General features: G+C 53.4%; 2 protein-coding genes across 7 annotated transcripts in view; both read right to left on the bottom strand.

The window, feature by feature from the left end:
- Positions 1-510: 510 nt before the first annotated feature.
- ENDOV (endonuclease V) lies at positions 511-16,843 on the bottom strand. 2 transcript variants are annotated; one of them, XM_077833163.1, is made up of 9 exons: positions 16,595-16,843; positions 14,532-14,703; positions 13,323-13,457; positions 12,739-12,778; positions 12,287-12,399; positions 11,832-11,900; positions 10,963-11,091; positions 2,059-2,135; positions 511-854 (listed from the first exon to the last, which is right to left on the bottom strand). In XM_077833163.1, exons 1-9 carry the CDS (start codon positions 16,648-16,650, stop codon positions 827-829), a joined length of 819 nt encoding a protein of 272 aa, XP_077689289.1. In that variant the 5' UTR covers positions 16,651-16,843; the 3' UTR covers positions 511-826. The 2 variants fall into 2 exon arrangements, with proteins under 2 accessions (XP_077689289.1, XP_077689290.1); XM_077833164.1 differs by lacking the exon at positions 13,323-13,457.
- Positions 16,844-18,252: 1,409 nt separating this feature from the next.
- RNF213 (ring finger protein 213) overlaps positions 18,253-22,499 on the bottom strand; it is a 99,267-nt gene continuing 95,020 nt past the window's right edge. For all 5 annotated transcript variants that reach the window (XM_077834330.1, XM_077834333.1, XM_077834334.1 and 2 more), the window contains exons 64-67: positions 22,226-22,423; positions 21,188-21,277; positions 20,914-21,092; positions 18,253-20,382 (exon numbers count right to left, since the gene is read on the bottom strand). In XM_077834330.1, the coding sequence (XP_077690456.1) occupies positions 20,229-20,382; positions 20,914-21,092; positions 21,188-21,277; positions 22,226-22,423 (621 nt within the window). In that variant the 3' untranslated portion in view covers positions 18,253-20,228. The remainder of the gene's footprint in view (positions 20,383-20,913; positions 21,093-21,187; positions 21,278-22,225; positions 22,424-22,499) is intronic.

The raw sequence follows: 22,499 nt of genomic DNA, 5'->3' as shown, positions 1-22,499 counted from the left end.
GCATAAGGCCACCAAGTTCAGTAACTGACAACAGGCAGGGCAGCAGCCATTGAGACCTGCTTGACCTGTGTACCAGGGAGCCTGTTTGCTTCCCAGGGATCCAAATTCAGGTGTTAGAGCCTAGCAGCTCCCCTCCTCCAGACCATGCAGCAGATTGTTGGCTCCCGCACCTCCCTTGCGATTTACACGCCCACCCAAAACACAGAGTCCTCTGCCCGTCTGTCAGGACTAGCAGGAGCTAGTTATTGGGCTTCTGTTCCCCTGAGATGTGTGAAGTGACAGCAATTGCACAGACTGGAGGAGGGGGAAGGAAAGGGTAAAAGGAGGATGGGGAGCGGCGAGCCCATGAGACTGTCACTAAAGGGATGGCAAGAGGCCAGTGTCAAACTGGGAGCTTCATGCTGTCTTTAACTCATTGTTTGTTAATAACCCCCCCCCCCCCCCCAAAAGCGAATTCTCACAGTCTTGCAGCAAATAATCTCTCTCTTGACTCAAACACTGCTTTGTTAGTGTACGAGAGCTGGTGAGAATTTATTTTTACAGAGTGTGTTTTCAAAATTGGAATATAAAATATTCTCTAGAATTTACAAACCATCAAAGACTGGGGCTCCTGCCCCATTAGCAGAGCCCAGGGGGACACAGTCTCCTGGTTTCTCTCTGGTCATCCTGGCTTTTCACCCCATGAATTACCCTGAGTTCCTGGCGTGGACGGTTAGTCGGTGCCCTGTAGAGGCTTGCTGGAAAGGAGGTCTTGGAGCTCTGATCCCAGAGGGGGTGGAAGGCTCAAGTTCACCCTGGGGCTGGACAGTGTCTTCCTGGTGCCAAATTAATGCTTGGGCTCAGCTTCTTCCTTCCTTGATCAAGAACAAGGAAAGGTCACAAAGAGTAAAAAAAGCCAAACCATCCTAGGTAACTCCCTGCTACTCTGGGAACTGGAAGGAGAGATACAGGAGCTCTGGGGCACCATCTTCAGACACTGGTGCTGATATCTCATGCCATGAGTTTGGGGTCTCAACTCGGTGCATGCATTTGCTGGGACTGTCAGCATCTGCCCAGGACTGGCCCAGCAGGAAAGTGCTGCAAATCGGGATTGAGGGGCAGCAGCCAAGCCATGGGGGTGGGGATCTTGGGCTTGGATTAGAAGGCAGGGCCGGTACGGTGCGTTGCAGAGCTGTGTGGAGATGCCAGGCAGGACAAGAGCAGGGCAGTGGAGCAGGCTGTGGTTCATAGGTAGAGTTGTTCCTGCAGGATCTGAACATCGCCTCCCCCCATCAGCAGTATCAGAGTGTCACGTGAACCAGCACCAGCCTCCACGCCACACCCAGCTGTGTCCTGGTCCTTATGCTCCCCTCGAGAGCAGATCAGCCTGGGAGACCTGGGAGCAATTTGCCCCTCACTAACCAGGCTAATCTCCATGCATTTTTATTGTCCTGGATCTCTCCAGCCCCTTATTTGCACAGGTGACTGTAGCACTGAGAGAACCCGGCTATGAGCTGCCAGAAACTGCGCTGAGAATGTTGCCTCTATCTCTAAATACAAAGGGCCCGGCAGGGCAGGAGGTTGATATCAAGAGAACGGTTTAGAGCAGAGTTCTGCTCTCACTTATTCCGGACATCAGAGGGGTTTCTCTGGATTTACATCAATATACCAGGGCAGAATCCAGCCCTACTTTACAAAAGAATGAGGTGGCCTGGCCCTTTCTTTATTCATTAAGGCCCAGAGGCGAGCTCCTCGAAGGGTATTTCTGTCCACCCTCACATCACACCCGGGGACCGTTCACTTTGCTTATCATGTACACCGGAAACAGACAAAATCCCCAGTGACCTGCCACAGCCTCGTGGTCCAGTCAGCCCAGGACACTGCACCTTCGGCGGGAACACATGGTGCAGCACAGACGGTGCCCGTCGGAAATCTCCTGCTCCGCGGGGGCAGCATGTGCCCTGCAGCCCTTTATCCTACCTTGTTACCCCGACTGTCCCTTTAATGCCATTACCCAAGAGCATTACATGAGCAGATCCCCTCTGGACGTGCGCTTGCTTAGGCCACCCACACACCTACCTCCCTGGCCCAGGAGACGTGCCCCCCAGTGGGGAGGACAGGTGCTTCCGGATGTACTCTCTGGATCTGATGTCAGCCTGGAATTGGGGAGGAGATGGATTAGCGAAGACTCAAGACTTGATTGGTCAGACCGCCCCACGCCCGCCGCTCTCTAACGAACTGTGCCAGGCAGATGCTCTCAGGCAGCTGCACAGGCCAGGAGGGGGAGTCACTCCGCAGGGCCCTGGTGCGCTGTCCGTGTGCAGCATTCACCCCCTCTGCAAGTGAGAGGGGCGTGAAGGCTCAGCCCTCTTCCCCCCCCCAAGCTATCTACAGCATACGGCTGGCAGTCCCGGGTAGGGCTCTCGCACAAGTAGGGACCACCCCCCCACACACCTCCCTGACCTTATCCCGCTCCATTCAGTCCCTCTGCCTCAACTGCACCTGGGCTGAGAAGACAAAGACCCAAAATGGAGGAGAAGGGTCTGAGCCCAGGCAGCCTTAGCTGCAGCGTGGTTCATTGTGGAAGCAGAAATGAGATTTCCTAAAGCCCAGCTCCCCATTTCTGCATTTACCACAACGGAAGGCAGCAAGGCATAGAGTGGGCAGCGGGTGCACACCATTCAGTGCCAAGGGCCAGCTCTGCCCTGGCCCTCTCCCAAGCGCTGAGGATGGGGGGCAACAGGCAACAAAGCACAGGGGTAACAGCCAGACAGCTCAGCTGGGAGAGCAAATCCCCATCAAATCCCTCCAGCTCTCGACGCACAGTCCAGGAGCTCTGGTGAGTTCATCTGGCCTCTGCCAGAGGCCTCTAAGAGACCTGAGTGGCTGGGATGTCCAATAGAAATACAATTCACATATCTCCCCTACCCCCACGGCAACCTGTGAGCCTCTGCACAGCTCATACCATACCCAGCCCTCACCCGACGGGCATCTACCCCAGCTCCTCCTCGGCTCTGACGCCCTCAGATGTGGTGCAGGGACATGACAGGCCAATCTGGACTTACGGCGGCCAGGGGCAAAGCAGGAGGTGGACGCTGACCTGCCGAGTGAATCCAGACCCCTGGCAATTGCTGAGGTGAAGGGGAAGCGACCCGAGTTATTTCCCAGCTGCCCCGTGCACCCAGCCCATGGAGAAGCAGAGCAGCACTGCACGCTCCCCCTCGGCAGGACACCTGGAAGCAGAGACTGGATTGCACCTTGGGAGAAGAGGAAGAGTGGGGGTGGGACCCGAAATTCCAGCAAAAGGCTCAGCAGCCCCACCCACGGTGTGGAGGGGTGGGCAGTCCTTGTACTCCCCCTTGCAGTGCTGCAGGGGTGCCCCACCTTCAGGGTCCCAACTGGGGCAGCAATGGGTTTGCTTTAGCAGCCTCGGGCAAGGCGAGAGCAACGCACCTAACAAACTAGCATATCCCCTTTTAACAAGGCTTCAATTCACAGTCCATAAAGCCCTCACCTCAGGACAAAGGCTCTCGTTAGGCTGGTCTGCTTGATGAAACAATGCCTGCCCACCCACTGCAGCTGCAGGCTTCTGCTCCCCTCTCTCTTGCTCGGCTTCCTGTTCCTTTTAATATAGCCCAGCCCTAGGGCAGGGCCTCTGGTTACACCCCAGGCTGTCTCAGACTCATAGGGTATGTCTACACTGCAATCAGACACCCACGGCTGGCCCGTGCAGCTACCTTGGGCTTGCAGGGTGGTTTAATTGCAATGTAGACTTCTGGGCGCAGAGCCTGAGCTCTGGGACCATCTCACCTCCCAGGGTCCTAGAGCCCGGACTCCAGCTCAAGATCAATACACTCAGGTCTTTCTCCTCCTCTGTGGCTTCCAACTGATCCATCCCCAGCTTACAGCAAAAATTCTTATTGTTAGTCCCTAAGTGCATGACCTTGCACTTTGCACTATTAGATTTCATCCCATTTCTACACTCCAGTTTACAAGGTTATTCAAATCTTCTTGTACGATATTCCGGTCCTCCTCCATATTGGCAATACCTCCCAACTTTGTGTCATCCGCGAATTTTATTAGCACACACTCACTTTTTGTGCCAAGGTCATGAATGAAAATGTTAAATAAGGTTGGTCCCAAGACTGATCCTTGAGGAACTCCACTAATAACCTTTCTCCAGCCTGACAGTTCACCTTTCAGTATGACCCCCCATACTCTCCCTCTTAGCCATAAGCTCCAACCTGTCCCTTCAAGGTGTAGTACACTCCTTCATGCCTAGAGCAGCCTAACTGGCTTCTCCCTCTGTCCACAAGAACCTCCTCGATGGGGGTGCAAAGCCCCCTCCAAATGGAACTGCAGGAAAGAGTGATGCTTTGCACAGCCCCAAGGCCTCAGACCCAGCATGAGCTCCATCTGAACTGTCTCGTCCTATTGGGGCACACACACAGGAGACAGAAAAGACCTGTCAGAACCCCAAGGGCAGGTTAGAGTCCTTGAGAGAGCAAACCAGTCTCCCTCCCCACAGAGACGGGTATTTAGTGATGCCAGGTGCAGGGAGTGGGGGAGGGCGAGAAAGCTCTTTTGGGGGGCTGCTCCCTGAAACACCAGGGAGCTCTGACACCGCTGCCTTAGCCTGGCCTGAACAGCTAGTGCTGGTCTGGACAGTAGCTGCACCTTCGAGCCGCAGCCCTCACTGCAACCCCCTTGCTACAGCCATTGGGCCCGGCCACAGAGGGAAGGAAGCTTGGAAGGACCAGTGCCCCTCTGCCCACAGGAAGCCGCTGGGAGCCACGTCTGTCTGACCAGCAGCACAAAGGCCCTGTGGCAATTTTGCCCTGCCAGCACCCGGCCGTGTGTCTAGCAGCTCCCTCCTTGTGCTGGAAACAGGCAGGCGGGGAAAGAAGTGCTGGGGCGTTTTAATTGCTTTTTCCTGGAGTGGCAGCGAGAGCTGCTGGGTCAGGGACGCCCCGGGTGGAGGCGTTCGCTGTCTATAGACACTGGACTCTGAGCTCCCTCCCCACCTGCCGCTCCCAGCATGAGGATAGCTACCATGTGAGCCAGCCGCGCTGGGAACATTCCCACCCTGCTCCTGGGAGGAGCATCGCGAAGGGGCAGCAGAGCTGGGCTAAGGCAGAAGTGTCACTTGCTCCCACATCGCAGCCGTCCACTCATGCACTGTCCCCCCAGCCATGGTAGACGTGGCCACACCCGTCCCTCTAGCCATGCCCAGGGCGGCTGCAGCAGCAGGGCGAACTTTACTCACACTGTCCCTCCAGCAGCCTCGGCCTCAGCAGGAGGGAGCCCCGTCCAGGGACAAGAGGGTCATTTGGTCTCCCTGGCTGTTTCAGTCTTGGGCCCCACGGCTGAGAGTGAGACCAGGGCCCCACTGGTGCCAGCAGTGGCGGTGGCTATAGGGTTGCATACACCTGTCCATTGGGAAGGGGGCTGAGACCCAGCAAGGCGCTGCACACCAGCCAGCTAACAGCTGGGAACGACTTGCCTGGGGCTGGATTTGAACTGGTGACCTACGGGCAAAAGGTTCCGTGTCCCACTGAGAGCTAGGCTAGTTCTGGGAATGAGTCTCCCTCCCCAGCTCTGGGCTGCAGGGCGAGGTCACACACCAGCCCACACCTGAGCCAGTTGCATCGGCCTGCCAGGACGACGCAGGGCTGAGTTGGCTGGGGAAGCCGCTCCCAGGCTGAGAACAGAGGCTGCCGGAAGACCTTTGTGCTTGTCTTTTCAATGTACACTTTGGGCTGCGTGGGGGCGGGAGGGCTCTCGCTGGGATGGCAGAGTGGGCTGGACCACAGGCTCACATGGCTTCCCCCCTCCCTGCTGCTTCGCCCCCCCCCGCATCCCCGGAATGGTCTCCCTGCCCATGTCTGCCTCAGCCCCCTCTCTCAAACCCACTCTGCATTGCCAGCGTGACTGCCCCTTCCCCTCCAGGGCCACTACCCTGGAGAGAGCCATTCTGAATCAGGGAAAGCAAACAGGAAATCGTCCACTCGCCCCACCGGAGGAGAAATGCCACTCAGTGCCCACCAGAGACAGCAGGACAGTGAGGAGCCACTAACTTGGTGTGTTTCAGGAGTTTTTTCATGGGAACATCTCAGGCAAAGACGCACAGATGACAAGGTGGGCTCTACAAGGGGGTGGGGATCAGAAGGCCAGTCGCCCCTGCTTGTGTTCTCATAGGGACTGTTCTAACGGACACAACCATCCTGTCTGCACCTCCCTGCACAGAACACTGAGACAATCAGCTGGCCCTTTGCTACCTGCAAGCAGCCGCCCTCTTCACCAAACAGGCTAGACACCTTTATTCTCTTTTTCCTTAGGGTTCTCAGACACACAGTTCCCTCCTGTGCTACCAAAGCCCCAGAGTCAGAGCACAGGCCAACAACTCTGTTATTTAAATCAGGCATTCAACATTCCATGGGGAAAAGCCCAAAGCTACAGACATTGACTCAGTGATCTCCATCAAGCCATTGGAAGATGCCTAGAAGTGGTCATGAACCAAGGGTCCTCCATGTGCCATGTGAAATCCTTTAGGAACAATTCTGGTGGAAACAAACTCTTAGTCAGATAGCTTCATTTCCCAGAGTACAGCTCGTTCTCAGGTGTGTGATTCACAGAGGAAAACACACCTTTGTCAAATCTCCAGCTAAGCAGGACAGGGCTTGCTCAATACTTGGCTGGAGGCCTCCAAAGAAAACAGAGTGAGCTGTAGCATGTGCTGCTGGTGACTCGGCACTGGTGCAGGTCAGAGTCACCGCGGAACCAGTGGCCTGGTGTGGCGCAAGGGGCCATCTTTCTAGTGAGAGGCAGCCCTCTGTGGTCATTAAAGGAGCCATAGCCACCTCAACAATGTAACGGTGGGAGTGCTGGGCTAAACTCTCCCCAAAGCTTCACTTGGGAAAGTCACTCTTCACTTCCTCCCTTAAAAACCTCACTGCACAGTGGTAGCTCCGAACAGCTGCTGTGCTTCACTCCAGAGATGGCTTCATGATACCACCCCCACTCTGAAACAGTTTGGGCTCCTTCCAGCTGAAGGGAACTAAACAAACGTACAAGGCCAGGATGGATTAATAAAACTCTCAACGGCTGCCCTGGATGTAACTCACATGTTTGTGCTGTTTGTGAACATTCCCGCACCAAACTCCCCACTAGCTCGCTTCACGCCTCCCTATGAGTTCTGTGCCGGAGATGCTGCTTAAGAGCCACTCACCAACTCCACATGCCAGACAATGAAATACAGTTACATAAGGAGCAGTTTGTTTGGAGGAATATTTTCCTCTTTTTGTGATTGGACAGTTTCATATCTCAGCTGACAAATAACTCTGATCACTCTTCAGGATAAGACATTACGCGATGAATTTCATAACAAGGGAAACAGACTGCTCGACAGAATGCCTACTGGGAGCCCAAGTAGCAAAAGCCTGATTCACTTACTGTTCTTCTGCAGGAGGAAAAAGCCCCAAACCAAGTTCGCCTAATAACACAGCTAAGGCTTGATTAGGCAGCAAGTTACTTGCCAGCGCTCACTCCTAATGCTATGCTGAGAGACAGCTTAACCCAGCTTATTAACCCAGAGGCTAATCAATAAAATGGATCATTGTGCTGTAATAATCCCTTCTATTTTCGGAGGGGACTAGTGCTGGCATTAGGGGTCTGGAATTTCTACCTTGTCTATTTTGTGAATGGGCACCAGTGGCACATGTGGGCACAGCAAGCTGGTGGAGGGGGAAGGAGGGTCAGGTCTCAGGGAGTAAGGGGTTCTAGCCCTCAGTTGGCAATCCCTGCTGGATAGCAGGAACATGTAACAGGCAGAGCAGGGCTGATAGCTTGTCTTCCAGTTCCTTGATGGAGGAGAGTTTAACAGCACAGGTGCAGTGGCTTGAAAGTGCAGCACCCAGGGGCACCAATTCAGACTTGCTTCTCTGCCGCTTTGTGGCGGGCCAGCATTACCCCACAGATTGCTCTGCCGGCGGCTCCTGACCCAGCAGGAACCTGCTGGGCAAGCTGCTAGCTGGAGTGAAAAGGGTCAAGTAGTGAGCAGGAGTCTGATGGGCAGCAAAGCAGAAAGGCAAGACTGCAGAGGTAACAGAGCCTATTCCAGTGCAGGTTCTGTTCCATCCCTGGGAGTCAAAGGCAGGGAGCTCATATGCTAAAAGGCTCCACTCCATACCCCGTGCATGTGTAGTTTGGAATCTGGACAGGCTTGGAATTCTTGCACCCACAGACAGGTCAAGAGGAGCTCTTATTCGGGACACCAGGGGCAGCTCAGGAAGATTCAGTGTCATGTCACCAGTAGCTGTAGGTAGAGTGTTTTCCCTGTGGCAGTGGGAGGCTGGTTTATGTTCACCTGGGTTCCTTTGTTTGGGTTGCACCTGGGAGGTCCCTCTGGCCGGGATCAAACCTCCGCAGGGGAACCTCAAATATTCATGAGCCTGCCAGACGAGACAGAGTGCTCCCTCTCCGCACACGGAGTTCTCATGCCTCGGCCTCGTATTTACTCGCGGAATGAGGTCCAAGCGGGATATAAATATTTATTGTAGCAGACAATGAATTTCCCTCGGCTTCCTCTGAAAGTTCACAACACTTGCTGCATCTGAGACACACGTCCCCAGTCAGCAAAGCCACCTCTTGTTCCAAATACAAATGCGACCACATTCATGGCCAAGATGATGTCTGGCGCCCACTTCGTACAACTTAGCCACATGTACCCCAGTGCAGGATGGGGCCAGCTGTGCCTCCAGCAGGGGGGCAGGTTTATGTCCCCACAGCAGCTACACAGCCACTGCTGTCATGTAAGACTGCACCATGGCCCAGCGAAGAAGGGAACGGAAGAGCTGAGCTCAGCTGTGAGCTGCACCTGTTTGAAACTACCAGAACCTTCAGAACCAGGGAAAGCTTCAAGGGCTGATAACCCTGAAGCTTCACCTTGGGCATCAGAAAAGCTGTGATCACAAGGCACTACCCAGGCAAAACCTGCTGTAGGACATTCCCCTTTCACATATCCTCAACGCCCTGCAGGCTCACCACAGAGAAATACCACACAGAAAAGGCCGACAAGTCACTTAGTGCAGGAAGGACCCCTTAATTCTATTTTCTAGTGCTTTACTCAGCCCAGCTTTAACTCAAAGGGCTCTGGCTTTCAGCCCTACCACACGCTAATCCCTGTTCTATGGTCAGCTAGATCTCAGCAAAAGGATTGCCCAATGTTGCTGAATTTTCAGCTTTTGCTCAGTTTTATCCCGTTCCTCCTCCCTAGACCACCCAAACCAGAGGCTCCCAAAAGCTGCTCCGGGGAACAGCTACAGCATCTGTGGAGACCTAGCTGGTGCCTGGTGCTGGCTCCACTACCTCGCCTCCAGCCACTAAATCACATCAAAAGAAGTTACATCCTTTGTGACTCAAGTTCTTGTTTCCTGTAGGTGATTGTTGTCATAACCCCAGGGAAGCTGAGTGATGCGGGGCAGGTTCCATGAGATAGTGTATTGGCGAGCTGGTGAGGTCCATATAAGCCTCTATGACACACTCTCCATGAAGATATGACCTGTACTATGGAAAAGTCCAAGAATCCCAGCGCTGAATAATTCCCCTCCCTCCTTGGGTTCACACCCTTCTAATCCTTGGAGATAGTTCTCAAATCTTTCCCCGGAAGGAGTCACCAGGAAATCAATTTTGTCCCTTTAACTAATGCTCCAGGTTAGCTGCAGCAGCTGGAGAAGTCCAGCTGGCTAGTCTCAAAGAGGCAGGGGAATGGGACTGAAGGTGACAGAAAGCATCTGTGATGAGTAGGGCACCTGGGTCAAAATGATTTCCAAAAGAAAAACGGGCATGTTTCCACTGGGGAAGGCTTTTCCCCTTCCCTCCTAACACGCCCCCAAGAGCCACACAGTGCAACTATGAAAGGCTGTCTCCGGAAGCATCGGGTGCTGGCCACTGCCGGCAGTGAGCTACGGGACTAGACGACCTGTAAGACTGCTCCAGTCTGTCAGGAGGTGGGATATGGGCCCAGAAACACCATGATCAGCTCTGGTCTGGAGACGCCAATAGGCAGTTTTGCTTTGAGGTTTGCTTGTCACTCCACAACTAACAGTGTCACATGGTTCAATTTTCAGAAAATATCACAAAGCCAGTGAACAGCTTCTGTCTGCAGCGCCTGTGTGTCTGGCCTTGGTCGGAGCCTTGTCAATACTGCTCAGAGAGGCAGCAGAGCCAGGGCTGGCAGACACGTGATGAAGGCCGAGGTGTAGCAGTAGGAACACTCCCTGTTCCAGGGTGATGTTACAACGGGGACATAGAACAGACTCTGCTCCCCAAATGCAGAGCAGGGCAGCCTGCCTGAACTGCCAATGGCAGGGTGATCCTGAGGAGAAGGAAGCTCTTGGCCAGTAGAAATTCCAGCGCTTCACACTTCTTGAGACTCATTTCTCCAGCCCTGCTGTGATTTAATTATAAAATTGCTGGCAGCAAGAGGCACTGAATGCGATCTAGTGCTGCCACTTACAGGCTACATCTGGAACCGGCAGCCTGCAGCTTGTTGCGGAGTGCGGCATACCCCATAGCCCAGAGGATGAACACTGCAGTCTGTGTTCGGCTCCACATTCTGGGAAAACTGCACCTCCAGCTCCTCTGCATTATTAACCCCAGAGCCAGCCTGCAGAGAGGAGCAGAGAGCCCCACCAGGCTGGATCAGGGACAGGTCAGGAGGACAAAGAAACCGGGAAGGAGCAGTTTGTTCCTCGTGTTTAAGACAGGTAGATCAGAACTGCCAGGACTGGCTGTAGCCCGTAGCTGGAGGGGACGGCCCAGCAGGCTCAGGAGCTGCTCTTGGGGAAGCGAGGCCAGCTGAGCTCCGACATGCTGTCGCAGCCCAGTAATTCACAGCTGCCTGTTACCCCTTTGCTATCTAACAGGCCACGTCTCCCATGACAGGCTTGGATCCCCATCCCCTAGCTGCCCCTGCCTTCGCACCTGTCGGATGGGCTCTGGGATCCGGTACCTACAGCAGGACTGGACCAGGCGCACTGCCGACTCCAGGCACGTCCTGTGGCCTACGGAGACATAGATGGGCTTCGTGCTCTTGTTATAGCTGCGCAGGGCCTGGAGGGTTGGAAACCGGACAGATCAGAGATTTGGGGCTTGTTTAAAACGAACACAAGACGTCAGTGATTGCACACGCACATGGGGACACTTGGGAGAGCTGGGGGGTGTCAGACACTTCGGAGCCCAGGGCTTTACTTCTCCTCTCTGCTTGAGAGCATCACAGGGAGGGTCTGTCTCCTAGGGCTCCTTGTGCTCCCCTCCCTCAATATTTCACTGCTCAGAGCAAGGGACCTTGCTCAGTGGAACCTGGAGTGAACTGAAATATATCCATGCGAAGGAGGCAGCTGACACCTGCCAGTTCTGAGTGGGGACACAGCTAGCCCCACCATTTCCCAAGCTGCCTTTTCCACCAAGTTGCAGGGGTTCCTGTCTCACAATCTGGAGACCTGCCACAGAAAAAACTCCTGCCTGTGCTTTGCCCCTTTGCTGTAATGGTGCAGGACACGGGCAGCTAGACCAGGACATGGCATCTCACATTCCACTGTCACATATGAGAAAGAGGCCATGCATCCCAGGAGGGGATCCCACGCCTTTCTGAGAGTGCTTGCGCTGAAAGGAATGGGAGGGGAGCCTTAGCTCTGCTCTGCTCAGATCCTGCCCTCCTGGCTTATTGTCACTGGGCTGCAGAGAGCTGCACTATACTTTGTCCCCTCCCTCCTTCCCATCTGAGCCAGGCTAGGGAACATGGAGAAGGCCCATCCATGACCAACACGCAAAGCAGACTCCCCATGACTTACCATGCCCAGGACTCTCCCCGAGGTGCCCCTCAGAGGGAACATGGCTCCTCCCATCTGCAGGTCGCGGATCTAAAACGAGCGAGCACCCAAGGGCCAGCTGGTGAGAGCTCCAGTGCATCAGTTCCAGGAGGGGTTGGGAGAGCCTCCTCCAGAACGTCCCTTCTTTGTCTGAACAGGCTTGTTTTTCAGGGAAACGGAGTGATCACTGCAGCCACCTTTGCTTTGGCCTCTACTTAACGCCAGCATGGAGTGCCCACAGTGCGGCCAGCACTTCCTGCTGGGAAAGGCTGGGACGGAGAAACCGGGAGCTGCCCCTTGCCAGCCAGCATGTGGCTCCCCAGCTCCCCGTGGCGGGAGAGGCCAGGAGGGGGGTCGCTAAGAGCTCCCATTCACCCAGGCTCTTACTCCATTCCCCGCACTGGCACAGGAGGGAGGGATGCTTGTGCTGGCCTTACCTGCTCCTTGTGCAGCTCATCCTTGGCCAGGCCATCAACCTGCAGGAGATTTTTGGCCACACCAATACAGGGCAGGCCCGTCAGCACCCCCAGGTGGCAGGCCACCCCAAACCCTGCCGAAGAAACCAAGAGATGGTCAAAGGAAACAGGAAGGGGCCAGCAGTGGGGTTCTCCATCCTGTTCTGGTGACCCTCATCAGAGGGAACAGCCCAGGGTCCCCGTCGGGGGGCAGCGCTCTCTCCTGGAGCCTGGGGGTCCCTGTCGGGGGGAACAGTGTTCTCTCATGGAGCCTGGGGGTCCCCGTTGGGGGGGGCCAGCACTCTCTCCTGGAGCCTGGGGGTCCCTGTCAGGGGGGCAGCACTCTCTCCTGGAGCCTGCGGGGTCCCCGTTGCGGGGAAGTGCTCTCTCCTAGGGCCTGGGGGTCCCCATCAGGGGGCAGAGCTCTCTCGTACCTCTGTGATGGAGCACGCCATTCCCATCTACGAGCAGCACCTGGAAGAGCCCCCAGGTGACGTGTTAGTTACCAAGCACCATGGAACGCGCTAGCTGAGTGAACGCACCTCCGCCCTGAACAAGTGGCGAGTGAGGCCAGCTCCGTGAGGAAGGAGAAGGCTCCATTTCAATCCTTTGCCCCACCCCTACAGCTCCTTTACCCAGGTTCTCCCCACCCCTGCCTGCTTCGCTCTCTCTTTCATGCCCCTTTTGATGACCACCCCCGGGAGTAGGGAGCTGATATTTCTATTGCAGGCCGAGTACCCGGCACCCCAGTAGTGCTAAAGGAAGGATGGGAGTCATCCCAGTGTCCTCCCTATCCTGTTCACAGACAAGGTGAAGTCTGGCTGGCCATTGGCTTGGTTTCCCCATCCCCCTGGAGACAGCGAAACAGACACAACAACAAGGCTGTGTTAGGGTGCACCCTGCCCTGCCCTGCCTGCTGCCGGGGTGCTGGCCAGCGCAACCTCGAGGGAAGATTCCTTTTCAGGTCCATCCAGCACCCCAGGGACATCTCCCCATGAGAGAAAGGAACATGCTGCACCTGAGGCCTGAGCCCAGGCTCTCGCTCCTGAAGTCTCTGAGCAGCTTCCACCAGGAAAGGGGCCTCTCGAAAAGCTAAGTATCCTGCCACGTAGGGGGCGCTCACGGTTACCATCTGACAGTCCTCATATAGCACCTGGGACAAAACAAGGACTGTGCTGAGAACATAGACTCATGTCTGCAAGGGGAAACTTAACACAGCAGACACTAGGATCAGTGTACTGAACCCAGGAACCCAGGCCATCGCTGGTTTAACCCTGACCGGCTCAGATATTTCTTTTCCAGTATTTATATTCTCTCTCTCTTGCTTCAATACTCTCGCCTAACCCTGCTGGGCCGCTCCCACAAAGTTAAACACAAATGCTGCACATTAGCTCCCACCAACTGGTCCCCTCAGTGTGAGCATAGGGGTGATGGGGGGAGAGAAGTAATGGGCAGATGATGGAAAATGACCAGATATACCCTAGTCTACCCTACTCTGCTTGAGTGCAGGGACTTTGCCAACGGCTAGGGATGCTTCGGCCCCATTTGAGTGTTCAACAGGGGGAGATCACTGTCAACTTTTTACATTAGTTGAAATCTCTACATAAACTCTGATAAATCTTTATTAATTCAAAGTTTAATGACTGCAGAATGTGGGAGATTCACAACAGATTTGGAAGTGCCATTGTAAATCACATCTCATATTAATTGATTGCCAGAGGGATCTGACAAGGAAGGCACCATATGTCTAGGAATGCTACATTGTTTTAACTTGCTCTCCTGGTAAATGTTGAATAACAATGGCCTTTCTGCGGTTTGTTTCTGGGTAGAGGGTGAAACTGATCATTTCCAACATTTATCTAATTCAATCAAAATCTTCAAAGCCAGTTTATGAGCTATTTCTTTTCAATATCATCATCTCTGACCTACTCCTGAACAATTGCCATACACTAGAACCATCTCCCTGGGCATCTAGAAGTTCTCTGTAACTCCATGACCAAACTACATATTTCCAAATTAATTTTGCTAGGTAATACCAGAGACCATCACTTTCTTCTCCTCACCCATGCTCTCTGCAGAAAGCCTTTTCTTGGTGAACATGTGGGTCAGATACTTGGCTAGAGCCTTGTGACGCTGAGATACAGTCCATGATGCCCTTTGGGGTAGGCTGGTTTTCTACAAAGCCTTTACAGGTATCCCAACCATGAGACCGTTCAAGAGCCATTACCTCAAGATCTGGGTAGCTGAGAACCACCAGGGAAGCGCAAGCGATTGTGTCGTTCCCTTTGGCATAAGAGAGGTCCACCCCTCCCACTCTCTCCAGTCCTGCAAAGGTGGAATCTTTCTGCCACTCCTCAGTGTCCTCCTCAATCACATTCGCCTTTAGCTGGGCCTGCTTCCTAAGGAAAGATAACCACAGGCAAAAATAGTGTCTTTTTATTCCCAACTCCATACACAACAAATTGAAATGACAGGAGAAGCAGGCAGGTACGGGCATCATGCAAAATTGTGTTTATTTCAGCACATTTCCATTCAACAAGACTCTGCTGGTTTAGGCACATGGTGGGTTGGCAGGTGGACAGCATATTCCTTGGGGCAGTGTGGTCTAGTTACTGAAGCAGAACATCAGGACTCCCGAGGTTCTAGTCTCAGATTTGTCAGTGCTTCTGAGTGACCTTGGCAAACCTGTGTGCTTCGGTTTCTGCAGTTGGAAAATGGAGGTGATAAGAACCCCGTGTTTCGCAGCAGGGTTCATGAGGGCTGACTGCAACGCATTTGAGATCCTGTGCCAGAACAGGGGCTTTTCATTGCATGGATGGGAAGGGATGGAACAGTCAAAGCCGACAAGCTGGCCGGCTCCAGATCTCTGCAGAGACCTACTACATGAGGCCAAGGAGTTACCTCACCTCAATACTAAGGCAGACCCTGACCAAGCTCAGTTAGTGTCCACAAACCTGAAGGGGACGAAGGGCACGAAGCCCCGTCTGAGCCCAGAGGAGTGACTACACTGGCTGTGGCACAGAGGAGACAGAGTCACTCTCTCCTGACAACACCCCAATAACAGGGGGAACAGGGGAGAGCCCCAAAGAGCATCAGGAATAGGGTGACCAGATGTCCCAATTTTATAGGGACAGTCCCGATATTTGGGACTTTTTCCTATATAAGCAACTACTACCCCCAACCCCCGTCCCGATTTTTCACATTTGCTATCTGGTCACCCTAATCAGGAAGCAGAACAGCTGTCATGTCCAAGAGCCACTGGGACAAACAGTGCCTGCCCTTCGGGAAGGGAGAGATGTGGAGATGGTCCCCACTGCTGCCACCAGGTCAGGGCAACTCGTAGAACTAGGGACCCACCTTTGAGTGACACCAGGGACCACAGCCCGACATGGCCTAAAAGGGCCAGGCTTTGCCACCTCATCCCGTGCCCCATCCCAATGGAATCAAGGGTTGCCAAGTGTCCGGTTTTCGACCGGGAAGCCTGGTCGAAAAGGTGGCTCCCGTCAGCACTGCTGCCTGGGCCGTTAAAAGTCCAGTTGGAGGCACAGCGGGGCTAGGGCAGGCTCCCTGCCTGCCCTGGCTCCGCGCGGTTCCTGGAAGCATCCAGCATGTCACTGCGGCCCCTAGGCGCAAGGGTGGGCAGGGAGGCGCCGCGCACTGCCCCCACCCCAAGCACCGGCTCCGCTGCTCCCATTGGCCAGGGACCACAGCCAATGGGAGCTGCAGGGGCGGGGGCAAGGGCAGCACGTGGAACCTCCCTGGTTGCCCCAGCGCCTAGGAGCCGCAGGGACATGCTGGCCGCTTCTGGGAGCCCCCTGAAGTAAGTGCCGCCCGGAGCCTGCACCCCAAACCCCCTCCCAGCCCTGAGCCCCCTCCCACACTTCGAACCCCTCAGCTCCAGTCCGGAGCCGCCTCTTGCTCCCCAAATCCCTCATTCCCGCTCCCATCCCAGAGCCTGCACCCCCTGCCCCACCCCAGCCCCCTGCCTCAGCCCGGTGAAAATGGGGGCGTGAGCGAGGGTGGGGGAGAGCGGGAGGATGGAGGGGGGGAGTGAGCAGGGGCGGGGCCTCGGAGAAGGGGCGGGGCAGAGCAAAGGGGTTTGGTTCTGTCTGTCTGGGAAGGGGAGGTCCCCAGAGAAGCCCGCCCCTGACGCCACAATATGACGCATGCGCACAACGCTTTCGCCGCTCGGAGCGACAAGACTACACGTCCCAGCATGCCCCGCAGCCGGAAGTACGGGCCGTCCTCCGGGTCCCCTCACACGCCCGCGCCGCGCTCCCCTCCCATTACCGTTCCCAGCGGCGCAGGGTCTCCTCCTCCGGCGGCTCCGTCTCGCTGTGCGCCATGGCGCCGCTTCCGGGCGAGCCGCTTCCGGCGGGGTTGCCGCTGTCCGGCCCCCCGGGGACGCGGAGCGGAGCCGATGGGTTCCTAGGGGCCCCGGCGGGGGCCGGGCTCCCGGGAGCTGTTCGTGCCTTCAGCGCGGGGGGAGGGGGCAAGTCGGCCGAGGGCTGCCAACTGGCTAATCCCAGCGACCCAAACACCCTCGCCCCGCCCCTTCTCTGAGGCCCCGCCCCTTCTGCGAGGCCCCGCCCTCTCACTCCAGCTGCGCTCCCCCACCCTCCCTCACTTTCAGGGGCTGGGGCGGGGCAGGCTCTGGGGGCAGGCGGGGGTTCAGGGGTGCAGGCTCTGGCCCGGCAGCGCTTACCTCGGGCAGCTCCTGGAAGCGGCCACCATGTCCGGCTCCTAGGCGCAGGGGCTGCCAGGCAGCTCCACATGCTGCCCCTGCCTGAAGGCATCGCCCCCACAGCTCCCATTGGTCGCGGTTCCCGGCCAATGGGAGTGGCAGAGTCGGTGCTCGGGCAGCATGTAGAACCGCCCTGGACACCTCTCTGCCTAGGAGCTAGAGGGACTTGCCAGCCGGGCAGGCAGGGATCCTGCCTTAGCCCCATTGCGGCACTGGACTTTTAGCGGCCTAAAATCTCCCGGATTGGCTTAGGTATCCTCTTGGAGATTGAGCCCAATTCTGGGAGACTTCTGGCCAATCCCAGACGGTTGGCAACCCTAGGTCTGCTCGCGCTTGGAGCCAGGGCACAGCAGGGCCAGACTTGGGGCTTGTGGCACCCATGACGCAGCAGCATCTGTGAGGGGGAACAGCCCAGCTCGCGGGGCTCAGACTTCTTCCCTTCCCCCCCTTCCCCTGCTTCACGCCGGTCCAGACCCAGGCCCAGCTCCAACCTAATTTGCAGTGCAAAGTAAGATAGGAAGACCGGGCTGAGGCAGAAACTAGGCTAGTGGTTCTCAGACTTTTGTATTGATGACTCCTTTCACACAGCAAGTCTAAGTGCAACCCTCCTTATAAATTAAGCATTTTAAAAAAATATTTAACACTCTATTAGAAATGCTGGAGGCAAAGCAGAGTTTGGGGGTGGAGGCTGATAGATCATGTAATAACTTCGTGACCCCCAGTTGGAGAATCCCTGAACTAGGTGAAAGGAAAGGGGGAGACCTGCTGTGACTGAGCTTTGCAATGAAATCAACATTGCTTTGCTGGCCCTACAGCAGCGGAGAGGTCCACCTCTGGTGGCTGGGGCTCTTGGGTCAGAAACTCATCACCTCTCCCCCTCGAGGAGGGGAGGGAAGGGAAGGAAATGACATAGGGCAAGCTTCCCTGCTCCTGTTTTACATGTCTGTGGGGAATTGAACACAGCAATCATCCATTAACTCTGTCCAAATTTGCACTTCTGCATAACTAGCAGCTTGAAAGACAAAAGAGGCCACGGTTTTAAAGGTCAGATTCCTCATAGCACAACTGTGCATTAGGTGCTTTTCAAGACACAGTTTCAAGCATCACTATTGACCACTAAGGAATCTTCAGCAGCAAATATTTCATTTATTGAAGAAACAGCCTCAAAACCCTCAGAAATAAAAGCACTGAAATAGGCGCACCCTTCTACAGTGGTCATAACTTATCTGATCAAGTTTATTAAGACTAAATGCAAAATACAAAAAATAATCAAATCCTTCATACAAAGCAGCTCAGTGAAGTATAAGTACGTCGAGCATGATTCTCTCTAAGTAAAGTGTTACAGCTAAGGCACCTTAAAGCTAGAAACAGCAACAAAACAGTGACTAGAAAAGGTCACCTAATGCTCGCTGTTGGAAGTTAGTTTGGGCTCTGTCCAAACTGAGACCCTGAGGTATCTTTTTTTTTCTTTTTAAAAGGCAACTTGAAAACATTAACTGTGCAGTAAGAGATGGAAGTACTGCAAATGTAAATGGAATCCATACTGCTTCCAATAGGCAAGCCATCATGATTAACTTTACATATTAATGCCGTAACAGATCAATAAATGGCAGGGAACAGAGGGAGTGCAGAGTGTGTAAAATTCCCCCGTTCAGGGGAGGGAGAAAAAACCTTTCCTAGTGAGAATTCATATTCTAGTGTTTTTAGGATGCATATTATCCACCTAGTGAAATCCAGATTTGTGGACCTGTACGATTTATTGGACAGACCTTAATGGGATCAAATCTATTGAATGTGTGTGGTTAAAGATTCTCATTTTGAAGGTGTGTCTAACAAAAGATCTGGATTGCCTTACATTTGATCAGAAACTTGCTCCTGAGTGAAATTCTGGCTATAACATACAAACTTCTGGCCCAGAAGGAACTTTTCTAAAGGGAAACATGGTCCTAACTACATCTGCAAATGACTCTGCTGGGACAACAGGAAAGCAGGGTGGCACTGATAGGCACAGATGCTTCCTCCTAGAGAAAGGCAACACTGCAAAGTATTAAGTCAGAGACACAAGACATTTATATGGGGAAAGCAGCACAGACCCATGACATTTACATTTCTGTTTTCTCTATTCAGAGTCTGATGTTTGTTCAATATCAGCTAAGAAGCTGACACCTAAATCCATAATGCAGAGTCCAGGCTATCCAGGAAACGTGCTGGAGACAGAAGAGCGAAGTGGCTCTCTCAGCTCCAATGTGTACGTCTGCCTGCACACGCACACACGCCAGACCTAGCCTGGCAGCACCCTTCTGATGCAAATTTACGTTACCTTGGGGAATGGGGTAGGAGGAGAAGAAGAAATGGTCTTGGTATGGGGGTAGTAATTCAGGACTATCAGGTTGTCCTGGTATGTGGGATTTGGGCTACGTGGCCTTTTAATGTTTTATTTTAAGGCAGCTACAAGAACTTCCGTGGCAAGCTTTGAAATGTACTGTTTTTTCTTGTGTGTGTTATGCAAAGAGGAATTTAACTGACCTCTGGTAACTGATACCCCGGGACTCATGGAATAAAGCTATACAGCTAAAAGAGCCAATATGACCCTTTAGACACATGAAGGCAGCTTGGGTAGTTTTGCAGCAGGGAAGCTTATGAGACCTGGATGAGGGAGGACTACATTTGTTTTTCACCCAGCTGAAGGGGAAAAGAGTGGCAGTAAGGGAGCATGTGAACTGGAATAGTGCCTACAGAAAACATGGAGAACAGAGCGTGCCTGCACTTGGGCTGTTCAAGTAGCTCACAGGACACTTGGTAGCCGCAGCTTCACCCCCACCCTGCCCAGGTCACTGAAGAATGATGGAGATGGGAATTTTCACCGCACCTCCCTCTGAACAGTGTTTCCATCTCTGCTTTGCCTACTCAAGAAATAGCACATATTTGTATATACATTTATTTCCCCCCAGTCCTTCTGATGCATAAAATCCTTTATGCTTGTGCATCACATGTTGGGCCTGAGTCCAGTGTGAGAGAGAGTTTACTTTCTAGATCTCATTGACATGGCGTGTTTGTGGCACCAGAATTCACCTTGTACAGGAAGGAAGATCAGTGCAAGGAGCAGGTCTTACATAGACCCAGTGCTGCTCCTCCAGTGACCGCATGTGAAAAGCAGTGTTTACAGGATCCTCTACTATATTAACTTAGTCTACGATCCCTTTTAAGGACTGCAGCAGCTTTCCAGGCAGCAATACAGTGAGAGAGCAGAATCTCTTCTGGGAACATATCCTCCAGCTCTGTAAGTACGTTGCTCCCTTTCCTTTCAATATACGAAAAAAGTGTATCCTTCAGGCTAGAAAATAAAGAATGGGAAAAACACTGTTAATAATAACATTGCAGTATGCTGCATATATATCACACACACACACAGAGTGAGATAGATTAAATGGTGCTACAGGTCAGGTTCGAAATACATTGGCAACACCCATGGAAGCTCAAGAACATAGATGTGGGAAGTGCTACAGGTTAGGATTGAAGTGCAGGTGCAAAGCTGTGTATGGAAAGCCAGCTGTGCTGGTCTGTGCTACGCTTGGATTTGCCCAATGCTAGCATTCCATTAAGCATTCAAAACCAGCAATTCCCACTGAATATTTTACATGTCATACGGCTCTGTAGAAAAGTCACGTGCCCCAAAGTTTGTATAAACATTCTTAGCACCAGCCGAAGCTTTTCACTGTGCAATCAGTTGGTGTTTTACGCTTTGTGTCCATCTGGGCAGGAAAAACTAAGCGAATTCTTTGCCCCTTTGCAAATGCATGTAAATGACAGAAATTAAAAAACGAGCACGTGAAGGTGGTTAGATCTGGGCTGAGCAGTCCATTACCTCCATGAGGGGTTGAGCTCATCTCCAACTTTGGTATGTTTCAACTTCAGGATGATCATTTCGTGCAGCTCCTGCAGGAAGGTCTCCAACCCGGCCTGAATGAGGAAGGTGTTGAGGAGCGTGGTGTTCTCTGAACCGAGTTCAGCTTTATAGGCTGCATCAACATCCACAAAGGGATCCTAGAAGGCACAGCAAGAACATGCACATGTGAGCAGTTTTCTCTGGGGAGAAGGAAAAACACTGAACCGAATGCTGAGGCCAGACACTTTCCTACCCGTTTGAGACGCAGCAGTTGCTCAGACTTGTGAGTAGAGAGGAGCTGCCACAGGGCTATGATGTGCTTTAGGTGACATCGACTTAGGGCCTGAAAGAGAAACACACCAATGAAGTAGAATTGAATGCGAGGGATGCACTCAGCAATACCTTGCTCTTCATGTCTTCGTCGCTGGTCTGTGTTGCAGCAGAACACGGAAAGGCTTAAAACAATTAGACTATTCTGGTTTTCCCTGTACGTTAAAGTAAGCACAGGAAGGCTGGTGCAAGCAGGTAGGGTGACTCAGCAGATGTGAAACATCAGTGATCAGCAGGAGTAAATATCAGGACATATTACCATAAACAAAGCAAAGATTCCCAGGGCTGGAGCTCACCCAGCCCTGACACCCTGGGTGTGGAGGCCTGCTTTCCAAAAGGCAGTCTCCCACTTCTGTCTCTCTCCAGCTGCTCAGCCCCCATAGCACCTGTGCAAGGGGAGGGCAAAGTGAAGGTGGAGTTAATGCCATGTGTACTGGAGAGGAGAGGAGTCACAGAAACAGTCTCTTCTGGCACTACTGTGCCCATCAGTGGGAGAAGAGAAACCCTACCACCATCCTTGAGAGAGAAGCGGAGGATATTCAGTTCTGTGCTGGTGAAAGCTGACTCTTCAGGGGAGGCTTCCCATGGTATCTGCCTTCTCTTGGTCTCTGTGCTGCATCATACCCAGCACTTGCATCACCTGACTCAATGATTCCCCTGCTTGTTCCTGAATCCTAGCAGGACACCAAGGATCTGCAGAGCAAGTGAATTTGACACATCACACTTCCTGCCCCAGCTCTGTTGTAGTGGTTACAAAGGGCTACCCAACAACATAAGCTGGCTGGCTGAGCCCTACCTCAACGTGTGTCTGCAGGAAAGATGAAATCACCTCACTTGCCCTGGGGCATGTGGGGTTTTTAATACCAATTTTTAAAGTTGGGCTGTTGCTGGGCTTGGAGACCAGTCTGATTGGATGTGTTTATGAGTTTGTACACTCAGGGAATCTGCTCACTGGACTCACCTTCAGCACGTGGGGGCTTGTCTGATCCCCCATCTGCAAAATAACTTCAACATAATGGGTCAGAAGCATATCTGGGTCCTCTCCAGCCATGGCCAGGAATCCCAGCGTGATTTCAGCAACTGACAGAGCTTCACAGATGTCATTGTAGGACTGCAGTTCCCCACTGATCATGTTGATCATAGAGTTAGGGAGGGAGCTCTGTAATTGGAGGAAACACAGTCACCACTTAGCATTCCTCATCATTCCCTTTCATTATGCAGTGAAGACCTGCGTC

The sequence above is a fragment of the Eretmochelys imbricata genome, chromosome 14 (assembly GCF_965152235.1).
Source record: "Eretmochelys imbricata isolate rEreImb1 chromosome 14, rEreImb1.hap1, whole genome shotgun sequence".
Lineage (NCBI taxonomy): Eukaryota > Metazoa > Chordata > Testudines > Cheloniidae > Eretmochelys > Eretmochelys imbricata.
The sequence above is the reverse complement of the archived record's forward strand: the minus strand, read 5'-3'. Positions and strand labels throughout refer to the sequence as shown.